This window comes from Mustela lutreola, chromosome X, assembly GCF_030435805.1.
Source record: "Mustela lutreola isolate mMusLut2 chromosome X, mMusLut2.pri, whole genome shotgun sequence".
Lineage (NCBI taxonomy): Eukaryota > Metazoa > Chordata > Mammalia > Carnivora > Mustelidae > Mustela > Mustela lutreola.
Genome location: NC_081308.1, coordinates 14,942,241 through 14,958,672, shown reverse-complemented (window position 1 = coordinate 14,958,672; position 16,432 = coordinate 14,942,241). Strand labels below are relative to the sequence as shown.

Here is a 16,432-nt window from a genome sequence, read left to right as displayed (position 1 = left end):
AACCATTATATTTACAGGTAATGCTTTTTGCTTTATTTGTATAATAATATATATATATATATAATATAAGTATAATTTGTCTGATATTAGTATAAACATATTTTCTTTTGATTAGTATTGACATTGCATATCTTTCCCATCCTTTTTAAAAAGTGTATAAAAATTATTTTAATTAACATTAATGTATTATTTGCCCCAGGGGTACAGGTCTGTGAATTGTCAGGCTTACACATTTCACAGCACTCACCATAGCACATACCCTCCCCAATGTCCATAACCCAGCCGCTTTCTCTATGGCCCCCTCCCCCCAGCAACCCTCAGTTTGTTTTGTGAGATTAAGAGTCTCTTAAGGTTTGTCTCCCTCTTGATCCCATCTTGTTTCATTTTTTCCCTCTCTACTCCCCAAACCCCCCATCCTGCCTCTCAAATTCCTCATATCAGGTAGATCATATGATAATTGTCTTTCTCGGATTGACTTATTTCGTACAGTGTAATACCCTCTAGTTCTATTCATGTTGTTGCAAATGGCATGATATCATTTCTTTTGATGGCTGCATAGTATTCCATTGTATGTATATGTGTGTGTGTATATATATACATACACATATACACACACACACACATATACACCCCATCTTCTTTATTCATTCATCTGTTGATGGACATCTAGGTTCTTTCCATAGTTTGGCTATTTTGGAGATTGCTTCTATAAACATTTGGGTGCACATGCCCCTTTGGATCACTACATTTGTATCTTCAGGGTAAATACCCAGTCATGCGATTGCTGTGTCATAGGGTACCTCTATTTTCAACTTTTTGAGGAACTAAGATCAAAAGCTTTTGGACAGCAAAGGAAACAATCAACAAAACCAAAAGACAACTGACAGAATGGGAGAAGATATTTGCAAATAACATATCAGATAAAGGGCTAGTATCCAAAATCTTTAAAGAACTTACCAAACTCAACACCCAAAGAACAAATAATCCAATCAAGAAATGGGCATAAGATATGAACAGACATTTCAGCAAAGAAGACATCCAGATGGCCAATAGACACATGAAAAAGTGCTCAACATCACTCGGCATCAGGAAAATACAAATCAAAACCACAGTGAGATACCACCTCACACCAGTCAGAATGGCTAAACTTAACAAGTCAGGAAATGACAGATGTTGGCGAGGATGTGGAGAAAGGGGAACCCTCCTACACTGTTGGTGGGAATGCAAGCTGGTGCAGCTACTCTTTCCCATCCTTTTACTTTCAAACTTACTGTATCATTATGTTCTAGGTGTGTCTTTATAAATAGCATATTTGGATTTTGCTTTTTTTTTTTTCCAGTCTGATGATCGTTGCCTTTTTATTGAATCATTTAGTCCGTTTATATTTAATGAATCATTTATTCATGTGTGTTTACATTTACCACCTTCTATTCTTCCTAATCATTTTTGTTTCTTTTTCTCCCTTTTGGAGCCTCCTTTCAAATTGACTGAATATTCTAAACACCCTCCCCCTCCACTTATTAGGAAGTTATATATCCCACTTCTATTTTTTAGTAGCTGCTATAAAAATCACAATGTCTACCCAAATTTTCAATGTCTATAGATAATCCATATTAGACTCCTCTAATATAAGGACTTTGGAAGACTTTAATTTCTTAATTTCGTTTCCTAATTGAGATATATATATATCTATTTCCTATATTATATAATATATATGTAAATAATATAGTTGTCATTTTTGTTATATCTCACTTATCCTTGCAAGATATTATTATTAATGTTTTATGTAATCAACATTCATTTGTTATGCTAAATAAAATAATTCAGTCCAAGCAAGACAATTATATGATCTCACTCATGTGGAATTTAAGAAACAAAACAGGATCGTAAGGGGAAGAGAGGAAAAAATAAAACAAGATGAAATCAGAGAGGGAGAGAAAGCATGAGAGACTCTTAATAGGAAACAAACTGGGGGTTTCTAGAGTCTTCGGGATGGGGTAACTGGGTGATAGGCATTAAGGATGGCACATGATGTAATGAGCACTGGGTGTTCTATGCAACTGATGAGTAACTGAACTCTATATCTGACACTAATGATATACTATATATTAATTGAATTTAAATAAAATTAGATAATTAAAAAAAAACATTAGTTTGAATTTACCAGTATAGAGTGCCACCCTTAGCTCTGGCAGTTGGGGCCTTTGGCCTGTGTCTCATGGTTTAGAGGTCCTCTCTCTGGCCTTTCTCTAGTCATACCCTTCTCTAAGGGTGAAAAGTTTGTGACACAAAGAAATGATGCCCACCTGGAACCTGCCTCACTCTGCCCCCAACCCTTACTCCTAGATCTTGCTATGGGGCCCTGGGACCCTGTAATTCCCTACTCAGGCATTGTGTGCCTATTTCCAGGACCTGAGCAGGCCTCTTCCCCACAGGCAAGTCATGCTGCAGGTGTCTTCACCTTTAGACCTAAACGATGACCAAGGGGTAGCTGCTTGCAGGGAGAGAGGGTGGTTTGGATGTACAGGCTGGGCTGTCCACATGCTTGTGCACAAAATGTCTTGTATTTTGAGATGGAGTCTTAGTGGAAGAATAAGGGCAAATTGTATCTCCTTTTATTTATTTATTTTTTTATTTAAAACATTTTTGGGTACCCCTGGGCCTCCTTTTAAACTCTTAACCTGTATATCACAAATGTTAAGGATAGGACTGGTCACAGGCGAATCACTTTCTTTGTTCTTCATTCCTTTTTGCATCTCAGAGCTTACATCTTTTGCCTGAGTACATCTTTCAGGATTTTCTTAGGGAGGATTTGCAGTTAGTGAACAATATCACAGTTTTTGTATGTCTTCTGGCTTCCACTGTTGATTCTGAGAAGATAGCTATTAGTCTATCATGTGCTTCTTTGAATGTTAACTGTCTTGCTCTCTCTGGCTACTTGTAAGGTTTTCTCTTTGTCTTTGGTTTTCTTCAGTTTCACTATTTTGTGTCTAGGTGTAGATTTCCTCTTATTTATTGTAGAGAGTCTTTAGGTTTCTTAAATCTGTGTATAGATGGTTTTCACCAGTTTGGGGTCATTCAGTCATTCCATTTCAAACCTGACACTTTCTTCCTTTTTGAATTAAAAAAAATATTTTAAAAAAAAATTTATTTGTTAAAGAGGGAGAGAGAGAGGAAGAGCAGAAGCAGCAGCAGCAGCAGGCAGAGGGAGAAGCAGGCTCCTTGCTGAGCAGGGAGCCCAGTGCGGGGCTCAATTCCAGGACCCTGGAATCATGACCTGAGCTGAAGGCAGACGCTTAACCGACTGAGCCACCTGGGCATCCCTCCTTCTTGAAATTTTTTTTCTTTCAAGATTTATTTATTTATTTATTTGACAGACAGATATTACAAGTAGGCACAGAGGCAGGCAGAGAGAGAGAGTGGGAAGCAGGCTCCCTGCTGAGCAGAGAGCCCAATGTGTAGGGTTCGATCCCAGGACCCTGGGATCATGACCTGAGCTGAAGGCAGAGTCTTTAACCCACTGAGCAACCCAGGTGCCCCCTCCTTTTTGAATTTTAAGTGTATGTTAGACCTTGTATTTTTTTTTTCTCCATGTCTCTGAACTTTTCTTTTGTATTTATATCTGGGGCTTACATTTACTTCCATTAGGCCCATTACCTCAGGCATAAGTGGTTCCTTTGTTTATATTACCTCCCTGAGTTCCTGCTTTACTTTACCTTTGGCCTGGTGATTCTTTTCTATCTTGTCATCTCTTTGATATATGTAAGAAAATGTTCTTAATATTTCACTTGCAATTTTTGATTGTCTTCAGCAGAAGGTTTGGTCTGAATAACTGAACCCAACATATTCTTGGAACACTGAAGAAATTTTTTTTTCTGAGGTGTTTGCATTATCAGGGTCTTTTAGTAGAGTTCAAGTAAAATTTAATTATGCAAAAAATTTAATTATGCTTTTACTAACAGTTTCTGGATTCCTTTTTTAGAATAGTCAAACACATGGCCAGAGATTCCAGGGGGGGGAAAAGAAGCAACCTTGGGATTGTCTGACTTCTTTGACAGTTGAATGATCTAAGTCAATTGTTTCATTTGCACTGAGAACCTCTTCAGTACCTCCTTTTTAAATTTCCCCTTGTGCAAGTCTGGTTAACCAACACTTAGACTCAATGTAAATGTCTCAAAATCATAGAGTTTTCTATGAGACTGAGGGAACAATTACCACACCTTATTACTTTGGTCAAAAATATCTATCATTGCATATATCCCAGCTGCTCTGGTATAATCAAATTATGCCAGTTAATCAGAGGTAATAGATAATAACCTTTACCCAGACCTGCCCTGAAGTGATACCACGCTATTATCCCCCCTTTTAAATTATTCTTTAATTCTGTATTTAGATAATGATAAATTTATTGTGTATTGCCATTCAAGTTTGCACTGATGACCTATGTGTCTTTAAAAATATGGTAAGTGATAGCATATTTAAAGAAATTGAAGAGATCTAGAACAACTTCTTGGAGGGTTACAAGCAAGGCCATGGACTACAGTCGTGTTGCTTGTGTGCCATACAACCCCAGAGGCTGCCAGGTACATCAGAGTTCACAACCGTAAAAGGGGGCCCAGAGCCATGATGAACCTTGGGAAAATCTTCTGCGAGTGGTTGTGTAGCATCAAGGGCTAGGCTTTACTGTTCAAAGGCTTGCAGATGGTTTTCTTTGTAATTGATGTGATTTTACCAACCATCCTCAGCACCTTGGAAATTTGCTAAGAATCAGTGGCTGTTTAAGTCCTCTTTCTTGATAACCTGGTGAGCATTGAGCTAACCCAAGTTACCCTGGAAGGTGAGGAAAATTTCCAGCTCAGAAAGGTAGAAATGAATTTCATGGATAATGAATAAGGCTTTCAACAAAATCCACTGACCTCTCTCTTTGATCAGTGATGGTAGGACTTTAAGGCTTAGCAGGATGTCCTCTAGCTTATATAGAAGCAGTGGGAGCTGCATTATTTTAAATACCATAAAACTTCTCCTATTAGGAAATATATATTCAGTCTTTTTTTTTTAAAGATTTTATTTATTTATTTATTTAAGATTTTATTTATTTATTTGACAGAGATCACAAGTAGGCAGAGAGGCAGGCAGAGAGAGAGATGGTAGGAGGCTCCCCGCTGAGCAGAGAGCCCGATGCGGGGCTCAATCCCAGGACCCTGAGATCATGACCTGAGCTGAAGGCAGAGGCTTAACCCACTGAGCCACCCAGGCGCCCTATTTATTTATCTGAGAGAGACAGTGAGAGAACATGAGAGGGGAGAAGGTCAGAGGGAGAAGCAGACTCCCCATGGAACTGGGACCCCAATGCAGTCTCGATCCCGGGACTCCACGATCATGACCTGAGTCCAAGGCAGTCGCCCAACCAGCTGAGCCACCCAGGCACCCCTCAGTCTTAAGGAAAGACACGTCAGGCTTGATAACCTAAAGGTCAGTGGTGCCTGGTTTGTAGTAAGTCCTTCTTGATCCATACTCTCTTTCCAGGATGACTGCTTGCATCGCCCTTCATTCTGGCCTTTCCTCCTCTCATTTGGGAGTTGAGTACAAGCTCTCTTCAGTGAAAAGGCATGGTTTATTTTGATCAGAGGCCCAAGTTACAGCACATAATAACCAGTCACTGTATACTGTGACTAATTTAACTTTGACCATATCTTATATGCTACTCAGGAAGTCTTGCCCTAGGAGTTAGCAAAGCTTAAGAATGAGTTTGTAGAAATTTCGGTATTATGTAATAGCATTTTGAATTTGGTGATTTATTTCACCTGATGGACTTAGAGGTTTACTCCTAAGGAGACACATTCTCAGGAGGCCAGTACTGTGGCCTGGTAGAAAGAGTAGGAGTCCCACCACACAGCCAAATGACCTTGACCCATCTCTTGGAGCACGTTGGACCTCTTCCTTCATGTGTAGAATGAGGGTTTGAAGCTGGGTGAATTCTGAGTTCCTTTTCAAAGCTAAACTGCTCTGATACTCTTTCCAGATCTAAAAATTAGGGATGTATACAGTCAGTCTTCTAAATCAGTTCTGCAAATTCCAGGTAGAGTCAAGGCGTTTGTATAGGAGAGAGGTTTATTTTGTTTGTTTGTTTGTTTGGTTTTTGTTTTTGTTTGTAGAGGTCTGGTTCACTAGATATAGATTTAACAAAAAAAATAACAGTGCTTTTGGAGGGGGAACTCAGTTCAGAAATAAAAAAATAGATTGAGTTTTAAACTTTTAAATGAAACTTCTTGTGGCATACACTCACTTGTATAATAAGATGAGTTTCAGGAACCAAACACACCTGTGGAACCGGCACACAGAATGTTACCTGTACCTCAGAAACCCCTTCGTGCCCCCTTCTAATTATTATTATTATTCTTAAAGATTTTATTTGATCCCAGGACCCTGAAATCACGACCTGAGCTGAAGGCAGAAGCCTAACCCACTGAGCCACCCAGGCGCCACCCCCTTCCAAGGATAACCACTCTCCCTACTCTTCACTCCATTGATTGGTTTTATCTGCTTTTATACCTCGTATGAATGGAATTCTGTGCACTATGCTTTCTTTCATATTGGCTGCTTTCTCTGACTTTATGTCTCGGAGATTCATCAATATTGTGGTATGTAGCTGTAGCAGACGCTTACATTTTCCTCCAGAGACATTGTTACATCTTTGCATTCTGGTTTGAGTGACTCATTTGGGAGGGTCAATAATCCGCCATTATGAACAGAGAATAAAAGTGCTGAAGAGGAGAGCCAAACCAGAGGCATGTGATAACTTATTAACGTAGTGTATTATTAATATATAATACAGTTTATTGATTGAGAAAAAAGAAGCCCTCTTTGGAAGAAGAAGGACTTACCTCCTGCCTAAGACATTATCAGGACACATCCAAGGAAAGAATTCCCAGGTGATGGTACTGGTGATGGCTGTTAAGTTATAGGATCCTTAAAGTTTGCCAGTTTTTCCTTGAGGTTGAGAAATTGTGTTTTATCCCCATCTTCCTGTGCCCTTGTCCCCATAGTCCCTGCTCTGTTCTACCCTGCACGTGCTGGGTGCAAAAGACTGTCACCAAAGGAGGGAAGAGTACAGCTAGCGTTCACAGTGGCTTCACAGGGCTTACTCACCACAGCAACACACTCTGGTTGGTGCTGTTGTCACGGTTTGCTAGATGGGGAATCCTGGCCATTGGAAAGAACTTGTCCCAAGTCACTCAGACATTGCACGGCAGAGCCAGAACCTGGCAGCGCCTGCTCGCTCGTCTTCGTCACTGGGCATGCGCACTTGATCATTCTGAGGCTGGCAGAAGCCGCAGTGATGGCTGGGTTCGTGGGTGCTCTGTGGTCAGGAGTTCTGCCAGCTGAAAACATACAGCCTGGTCTGCCTTGGCCGCTCGCCCTGGGGCTCTGCAGGGGGAGCCTGCTTCGTGGGATCTCCCTTCCCCATGCTTGTGCCTGCGCCCGTGGGCTGATTGTGATTTCCTGGCTGGCTTGTCCTCCCTTGGCATCCCGTGCCAGCCGCTGCTGCTGGTGCTAACTGCCTGTCCTGGGGCTCTGTTGGCCAGTTCTCCACCGTGAGAGGAACAGACAGCTTCAGGATTTGCCATTCTGTCTGGGTTCCGGGCTCCCTCCTTATTTTTTTTTAATTGCCTCTCAAGAAATATTTGTTGGATGAATGAACCCATGAATGGCAAATGGGGCTTTGAAATTCAGTTTTGATGTGAACTTTGCTTTTTAAAAAATGTTGACTCTGTTGTCCTGACCACTCAAGATCAAGCAATGATAATGGATTTGTGTGTGATAAAGAGGAAATTCTTCTGCAGAATAAGACAGAAACAGGAGTAGAATGATTTATGGGATTCTCTGACGCCTTCTGATTCTTAGCATAGTTTTGAACCAGGCTTTATATAGTGGTAATAATTATATGTGCAGCGTTCACGGTTTTCATTTCTTCTCTTGATATTTTGCATTTATTGATGTTTTCCGTAAATTCACAGGGACCACCTTGCTTATCTTTTTATTTATTTATTTATTAAAATTATTTATTTATTTGATAGCAAGAGAGAGATCACAAGTAGGCAGAGACGGGCAGAGTATGGGGGGGTGAGCAGAAAGCCCGATTCAGCCCTCTATCTCAGGACCCTGAGATCATGACCGAGCCGAAGGCAGAGGCCCAACCCATGGAGCCACCCAGGCGCCCCCTTGCTTATCTTTTTAAAAAATGTAATTTTAAGTGAAGTATAGTTGACATACAGCATTACATTAGGTTCAGGCGTACAACAAAGCAGTTTGACAATTCTGTATGTTAATGCTCACCACGATAAGCATAGTTGCCATCAGATGTCAGATGAATTTAATGCCATCTTCCTGACTGTAGTTTTGATGCCGTACTTTTCATCCCTGTGACTTACTTGTTTTGTAACTGGAAGTTTGTACCTCTTAATCCCTGCCACCTGTTTTGCCTGTCTCCTCTTTGGGCAACCGCTAATTCGTTCTTTGTATATGTGAGTCTGTTTCTGTTTTTTTTGTTTTTTTTTTTTAAATAATTTTCAATGTAATATGATACCCCACTGGGTGGTCCTCCCATAATAAACAGAGGTTTTGCTTTTAGTAAACACCCGTGTCCCATCTGGCATTGCCAGTTCTCTGGAACCAGAGTAATTTAAAGGAAGCAGGAGTGCAGGTTGCCTTGGTAAAGTGACTGACCTCTTGGGTTTTGCTGTGTTGTGATTATGGCGTGCCATGATGATATGTTTGCCCTTATTTTATTCCAGGATGTTTTTCTATGGCAGACAGTGTGGCCATGTTGGCAGACCTGAAGAAGTTTTACCGCTGTTCAAGATATTTCTTATCATCATTTGTCTTCATGTTATCCTGGTTACATCCTTAGAAGGTAAGGTGCCTGCGTTTTGTCTTGTCTTGTGTTTTTTTCATTCTTTCCCCTGTTTTATCTCTGTGTACAGGTATTTATTTAGAATTTTTTTTTTAACACTGTGAAATAAACATAACACAAAACTTATACCATTTTAACTGTTGAACTGCTGGCATTAAATATATCCCCAATTTTGTACAACTATCACCACTACCCATTTCTAGGATATTTCATCATCTCAAATAGAAACTCTGTACATGTTAAACAGTAGTTCCCCGTTCCTTTTTCCCCCTAGTCCGTGGTATACTCTCTGCTTTCTGTCTTTATGAATTTGCCATTCCAGGTACCTCATATAAGTGGAATCATACAGTATTTGTCCTTTTGTGTCTGGCTTCTTTCACTTAGCATGTTTTTAGGGTTCATCCATGTTACAGTATCTATCAGCATTTCATTCCTTTTTTAGGCTGAATAATACTCCGTTGAGTATAGAGACCGCATTTTGTTTATCCATTCAGTGTTGAAAAACGTTTAAGGTATTTCCACCTTTTGGCTATTGTAAATAATGCTGCTGTGGATATTGGTGTACAAGTACAAGTTCAAGTCCGTGCTTTCAGTTCTTTTGGGCACATATGCCTGGGAGTGGAATTGCTAGATCACATGGTGACTCTGTGGTTAACTTCTTGAGGATCTGCCGCACTGTTTCCCACAATGGCAGCACCATTTTATATCCTACCAGTAGGGCACAAGCATTCCAGTTTCTCACCAAGACGACTTCTTCTTCTTCTTCTTCTTCTTCTTTTTTAAAGATTTTATTTATTGGGATGCCTGGGCGGCTCCGCTGGTTGGACGACTGCCTTCGGCTCAGGTCATGATCCCGGAGTCCCGGGATCGAGTCCCGTGTCGGGCTCCCAGCTCCACGGGGAGTCTGCTTCTCCCTTGCTCATGCTTTCCCTCACGGTCTCTCTCTCAAATAAATAATAAATAAATAAATAAAATCTTTAAATAAAATCTTTAAAGATTTTATTTATTTATTTGACAAACAGAGATCACAAGTAGGCAGAGAGGCAGGCAGAGAGAGGGGGAAGCAGGCTTCCTGCTGAGCAGAGAGCCCAATGGGGGACTCCATTCCAAGAACCTGGGATCATGACCTGAGTTGAGGGCAGAGGCTTTAACTCACTGAGCCACCCAGGTACCCCTCTCCAAGACTTCTTATTTTCAGTTGTTTTGATAATGGGTGTGAATTGGTACCTTGTAGTGGTTTTGATTTACATTTCCTTAATGTTTAGTGTTGTGGAGCATCTTTCATGGACTTATTGGACATGTTTGTCTTTTTTTTTAGAGATGTGTCTACTCAAACCTTTGGCCTATTTTCGAATTGGGTTGTTTGGGTGTTTTTGTTGAGTTTAAGAGTTATTTATATATTCTGGATATATTAAATCCTTTACCAGATAATGTGATTTGCAAATATTTTCTCCAATTCTGTGTTGTCTTTTCACTATCTTAATAGTGCGCTTTGACGCACCAAAGTTTTTGTTTGAAGAAGTCCAATTTATCTGTTTTTACTTTTTTGCCTGTGCTTTTCCTGTCTTATCCAAAAAACCATTGCCAAATCTGATGTCATGAAGACTTTCCCACGTTTTCTTCAAAGAGTTTTAGAGTTTTAGCTCTTGTGGTCAGGTACTTTGATGCATTTTGAGTTCATTTTTGTATATGGTGTGAGGTAAGGGCCCAGCATCATTTTTTTATTTTTAAATATTTTATTCATTTATTTGACAGACAGAGATCACAAGCAGACAGAGAGGCAGGCAGAGAGAGAGGAGGGAAGCAGACTCCCTGCTAAGCAGAGAGCCTGATGTAGGGCTTAATCCCAAGACCCTGAGATCATGACCTGAGCCAAAGGCAGAGGCTTTAACCCACTGAGCCACCCAGGCGCCCCCCAGCATCATTATTTTACGTGTGGACATCCACTTTTCACAGTGTTATTTGTTGAAAAGACTATCCTTTCGCCATTGAGTCGTCTTGGCACCTTTGTCAGAAATCAATTAACCACATATGTGAGGGTCTGTTTCTGGTGTTTATTTGTTTTTAAAAGCATCCATTGAAGGTACTTCTGCATGGAAGCGTTAAGGGAGGTAGAGAATCAGCCAAATGAAGTAGCATGGTTTTCACAAGAGAGGATCTTTAGAACGAAATACAGAGAAAAGTTAGGAAGACAGCAAAAAGGCCAGATATTCTGGCAGCAAAATCTCTAGATACCAACTGCCAAAAAAAAAATACAATGCTATCCAAAGGGTAAGAATCCTCACCAGGAATGTTATTTAAGAAGAATTATCAAGGACACACAGAGAAATGCCTTTCTTACTTGGAGGAGAGTGGCAGGATCAAGGAATCTTTGGATAAAGCAAATACCTACTGACAGTCAGCAATGATATGTAAAGAAAACAGACACACATGAACTAAATGGAAAACTTCCCAACAGGTTAAAACCCAGTTGACAGTCCTTCAAAAAGCAGGCACCAGGGCCTGTCAAGAAGCCACAATACTTTACAAAAAGAAGTGGTAAGAGTCAAATGTGTCCTGACTGCTTATGATGGGCTGGATCCCTCCTGCTTTACACATACTCACTCTCTTCAGCTTCTCAACCACATCTGTGAAGGAGAGGTCCTAAAGTTAGCCTCATTTCCCAGGTCGAGAAACTGAGTCTCAGATAAGTAAGTTGTTTAAGGCAGTGGCTGACTGGAATTTGTAGCCAGCTTTGAATTTTGTGGTCATAACCTGCAAACCAGAGTTCTCAAGCTCTGAAAACATCAGTTCTCAAAATATAAGAATCCCCTGGAGGGCTTGTTAAAACACAGATTTCTGGGTCCCTCTCCGAGAGGATTCATTAGGTATAGGGCTGGACCTGAGAATGGACATTTCTAAGAAGCTCCCAGGTGCTATTGTGACGGACCCGGAGACTACACTTTGAAGACCACTACCTGTAGTGGTCTTCAAAGACCACAGTGGGCAGAAGGCAGAAGTAGGGAGAGAAAACTTCTCTAGATAACTATCACGGGGTGTAGAGTCTGCTGTGGTTCTGTGATGTTACTGTCAACTGTGCTCGCACGTCATCTTCTTGGGGCATGAAAACATCACTGTGGGATCAGCAGAGCAGAAATCAAATGACTAAATGTCTCCAGGGGCATGATGGGTTGGGAAGTGGTGGAGTCAGACTAGATACTAGATCTTCAGTCTCACGTTCCAGTACATTTTCCACCGCGGGGGTAGCTGAGGAAGGAAAGTGAAACATAAGGGGAAAAAAGTCATCAAAATAAAGCAGCTCGGGAGAAATAAGTCTTTGTGAAAAAATATATTTAAGAGCGATGAAAATGGGGCAGGTAAACCTGAAAGTGCCTGCGTGCTGATGGCTCCCATGTCCCTCTGATTGCAGATGATCTGTGCCTATACGACGGAGCGTGGCCTGTCCTTGGAACAAGCCAGAAGTGCCAGGGAGTTAACACTCCAAGAGAATGAGGGATGAGAGTCGGTGTTGACCTATGCCAGCTTCCTCGTCCCTTGATGGGCTGTGTTCTACTCACCTAGTAGATAGTTGGGTTGTGCCCCACTTGCCCACCAGTAGTAATCCACTCGTTAATGTACCCATTATTGGCTTTACTCGCTTCCCTATCTTACTTCCCTACTTCCTCCCTCTGCTTTCTGGGGTCTCCCCACTTGGAACCAAATGAACTGTCCAAGGCCCAGCCCAATATTGCTACCTCTATAAAACCTGCCCTGATCTCTTCAGAGGAAAGAAATTTCTCTCCCCGGGGCTCCTTTTTCTCTTTATCCATGTCTTTTTATTCTTGAACCCTTCTGTTACAGCGTTAGGCATTTCCTTTGCATCACAAGTCCTTTCAGCACATTGTCAGTGCCAGGTGAGAAGGCAGAAGGAGGGTTTGTGAGGCGGATGGGAAACGAATGGGGGGAAACGTAATGAGGACAGGGAACTTGCTCTGGGCCACACCCTGCAAAGTGCTTGCTGTATAGCATCTCATTTAATCCTCACAAAAACGCATCATGATAGATAATTTTAGTCTCAGTTTACAATGAAGAAATGGAGGGTCAAAGAGATGAAGTAATTTGTGCAGAGTCACACAGCTCAGAGGATTCCCTTCAGCACATAGCTTGCTCTGTTCATACTCGACCAGGCTGCCTGGTAGGTGTCTGAAGACTGAATGAACAGGTCACTGAGGCGAGGGGAGAATATAGAGAAGGAGCCGGGCTGTGCTGCTAGAGAACAGACATTCCCCCAGACTCTGGGGGATCTGGACTGCAAACACAGTAGCTTTACCCTGGAAGCCTGAGAGATGACTCAGTAGCTCTTGACGGTAAGGAGAGGTAGGTCTGACACTCTTGTTAGGCCACTGGCCAACAGAGAGAACTCTTAGACCTTAATACTTTCAGTTGTATAATTTGGCAATGCGTGAGGGAATCATTCTTGGTCTACCAGAAGCCCACATGAGCTTTGATTGGTGACTGTACTTCTCTCTAGCCTCTAGCTCTCCTGGCCCGTACCAATGCCTTTTTTCTTTACCTTTTTTAAGATTTTGTTTATTTATTTATTTGACAGACAGAGATCACAAGTAGGCAGAGAGGCAGGCGAGAGAGAGGAGGAAGCAGGCTCCCTGCTGAGCAGAGAGCCGTATGCGGGGCTCGATCCCAGGACCCTGGGATCATGACCTGAGCTGAAGGTAGAGGCTTTAACCCACTGAGCCACCCAGGCCCCCCCCCCTTTTTTTTTTTGGCTTTGAAGGAGGTCTTCTTTTAGGTACAACTATTTTCCAGAGCGTGAGATGACACAATAGTGGAAGATGGTTATAATTTCATCCTTGTAGAGTTGTCTTCCCCATTTGGAAACAATTACACATTTGAGCCAGTTTGGTGAGCTCATGAGCTATAATCCCCCAACCTTCTCTCTGGTCTGGACCTAGATCTTTCTGTGCCGCAGGCATTTCCAGTGATAGACTCCTCTATAATTCCTGTCTCCCAAGGCCTCACTCTCTTGTTTCCTCTTACACTCTCCTGCTTTGTCCATCCAAGTCTTTGTTCTTCGTTGTGCAGTGCATGGTAAAGCAGTAGAAGGGTAGACTGTAACACTCCTGAAAGACAGGGAACCTGTCTTGTGTGACTTTGTCCTCCAGTACCAAACCACGTGTGCACTCTTTCTCTCTCAACTTTCTGTCTGTGCAAATGAAATTATGAATACCATGACACTGACCTGATGCTCAGCCAGTCTTACAGCCTCCCCAATTCCCACTACCCCCACACAGGCATGAGGTCACTGCTAGTAGACCCTGACTCTTTCCCTGACAGATCAAAGTGCTGACGGGAAATGGTAGAGGCTCTGAGTAGGTTGAGGAGGAAACTGAAAGCAGAGGACATTGTGTCCCACTTAGCACTTAGAACTCCTGGTCAGAACTCACAGCAGCCTGTACATCAACAGGGAGGCCATGGTACAGATGAAAGATGGTGGCATAGTGTGTCTAGGCAGAGAGAAGACTGGAGATGGTGTCTTTTTCAAGTCTTTCTTGTCTCTTGTGGGCAGAGGATGGATTCTGAGTGGCCCTCGCGCTCCTTGTGGGTGACTGTGTTGTGAGCTAGGAGCAGGGACATGGCTGCAAAAGTGATGGTGTGGACAATTTAGACTAGGGGTCTGATGAAGGATGTGACAGACACTCAGAGTTGAGAACTGAGGAGACCTGGGTCAGCAAGAGAGGGACCCCCAGGCCAGGGTGGGCTACTGAGAGCATAGACCATGGGGGCCAGTGGGCATAGTCTTTAGCGGTGGATGCCCGCTGGATGCTCAGGAACCCCACAGGGGGAGGGAGATCTCTGGAGAGGCCATTGAGAACCCAGTGTTCAACACAGGGTGGGCTCACAGAGCTGGACCCCTTCTCCCCGCTGCTAGAAGGAAACTAGCGCCCCATTCCCAACCTGGAAGCCATCTTGACTACCAGATGGAAGACGAGGCAAAACAGAGATGGTGCATTTATCCAAAAGACATTGATTTAGCTGGAGATCGTTTCAGAGCAAATGAAAGAGCCACCTTAAATCATTGGGTCTAGGGATCCCTTTCCTGTACCTCTGGAGTGGAGGCTGCAAAATAACGTGGAAGCTCAGGTAGTTTATTTTTAATGTGTTTGTTTATTGTTGCTATTCTTTGTACATCTAAATTCTATTTATAAATTTTAAACTAACTCTAAAACGAATACATATTAAGATGTGTTAGGACATTATGCTAGGGATTGTTGAAGGTGATCATCATAACCTGAATTCCACTCCTCCTCCTGGTTTTATCTTTTCAGGTATGAAGAAATACTTAGTCAGGTCCTTGAGGGTAAGGGGGACAACCCTTTCCTCTCTGTATCCTCCATAGTCCAGCACATAGTAATTGCTCAATAAACTGGTTGTTTGACTCGCTTTGATTTTTGAGTCTAGTGTAAAGCCTAGAGATACTCTAAAATGCAGGTCTCTGCCTTCAGCTTACTTACATCACCAGCAATACTCTCATCTGGACCCAGTGATTTCTTATATAACATATGTTACTCCTCTGACATTTTGCATAGACCTCAATGAAGTGGCTGTCGGTTGGCTAGATTACCTTTAAAGAATGGCTTCCTCGCCTCCATATGATGAAGGGGCTCAGCTGATTGCCTGTTAGGATTCCTTCACACACTCACATTCTGTGAGTTCAATTACCTAGCAGGGAGAGTCTTCGGATTCCTAATTCATTGTCCTGGGTGACCAGAGATCCTTGGGGTCTGCTTCAAATGAGAACCACTCTTCTTTGCCATTCCATTTTACGACTGCTCTCCTATTAAAAAAAATTTTTTTTTAAATTTCTTTATTTATTTTGGGGGGGCGTGGAGAGAGAGAGAGAGAAGGAGAGAGATCCTCTAGCAGACTCCCTGCTGAGTGCAGAGCCCGATGCGGGGCTCTGTCCCAGGACCCTGAGATCCTGACCTGAGCTGAACTCGTTGGAGGCTTAACCAACTGAGCCATCTAGGCGCCCCTCCTATTCAAAATTCTTAATGTGAAATTGGAAACAATTGAAAATACTTTTTTAAACCACTTTTTTTTTTTTTTTAACATAATGTGATTTCAGAGGCTCTTCAAGTTACAGAGAAGCCAGTGTATCTCTTTGTTTGCTAAATTGATAAAAGTTCCAGAAGTGGCTTTTGCTGACTGGTGAATCAACGGGTCACTGGTCTATCCTTGCCTTGCCCTTCATGGAAAAGTCCAGTGCCTCTTGTTAGGATCCAGTAGCAACAGCTCATAGGACTGAGCATGAATAACAGCAGTGGCAGCAGCAACCCAGCTGGATATTTGTGTAGGTCTTCATGGCTTACAGAGTGCCTGCGCGTAGATCATCTCCCTGTGTCCCCACTGGGGTAGGCGAGGAATATTGTATTATCCCCCACTTTGCTGATGAGAAGATTGAAGCTTAAAGCAATGGAGTAACTTTCAAAGTTACTCAGCAAGATAAAGTATCAAGCTCCT

General features: G+C 42.2%; 1 protein-coding gene across 3 annotated transcripts in view; it reads left to right on the top strand.

The window, feature by feature from the left end:
* The window catches only part of ADGRG2 (adhesion G protein-coupled receptor G2), a 138,350-nt gene that overhangs the window by 54,605 nt on the left and 67,313 nt on the right, over positions 1-16,432 (top strand). For all 3 annotated transcript variants that reach the window (XM_059157977.1, XM_059157978.1, XM_059157976.1), the window contains exon 3: positions 8,796-8,914. In XM_059157977.1, the coding sequence (XP_059013960.1) occupies positions 8,797-8,914 (118 nt within the window). In that variant the 5' untranslated portion in view covers position 8,796. The remainder of the gene's footprint in view (positions 1-8,795; positions 8,915-16,432) is intronic.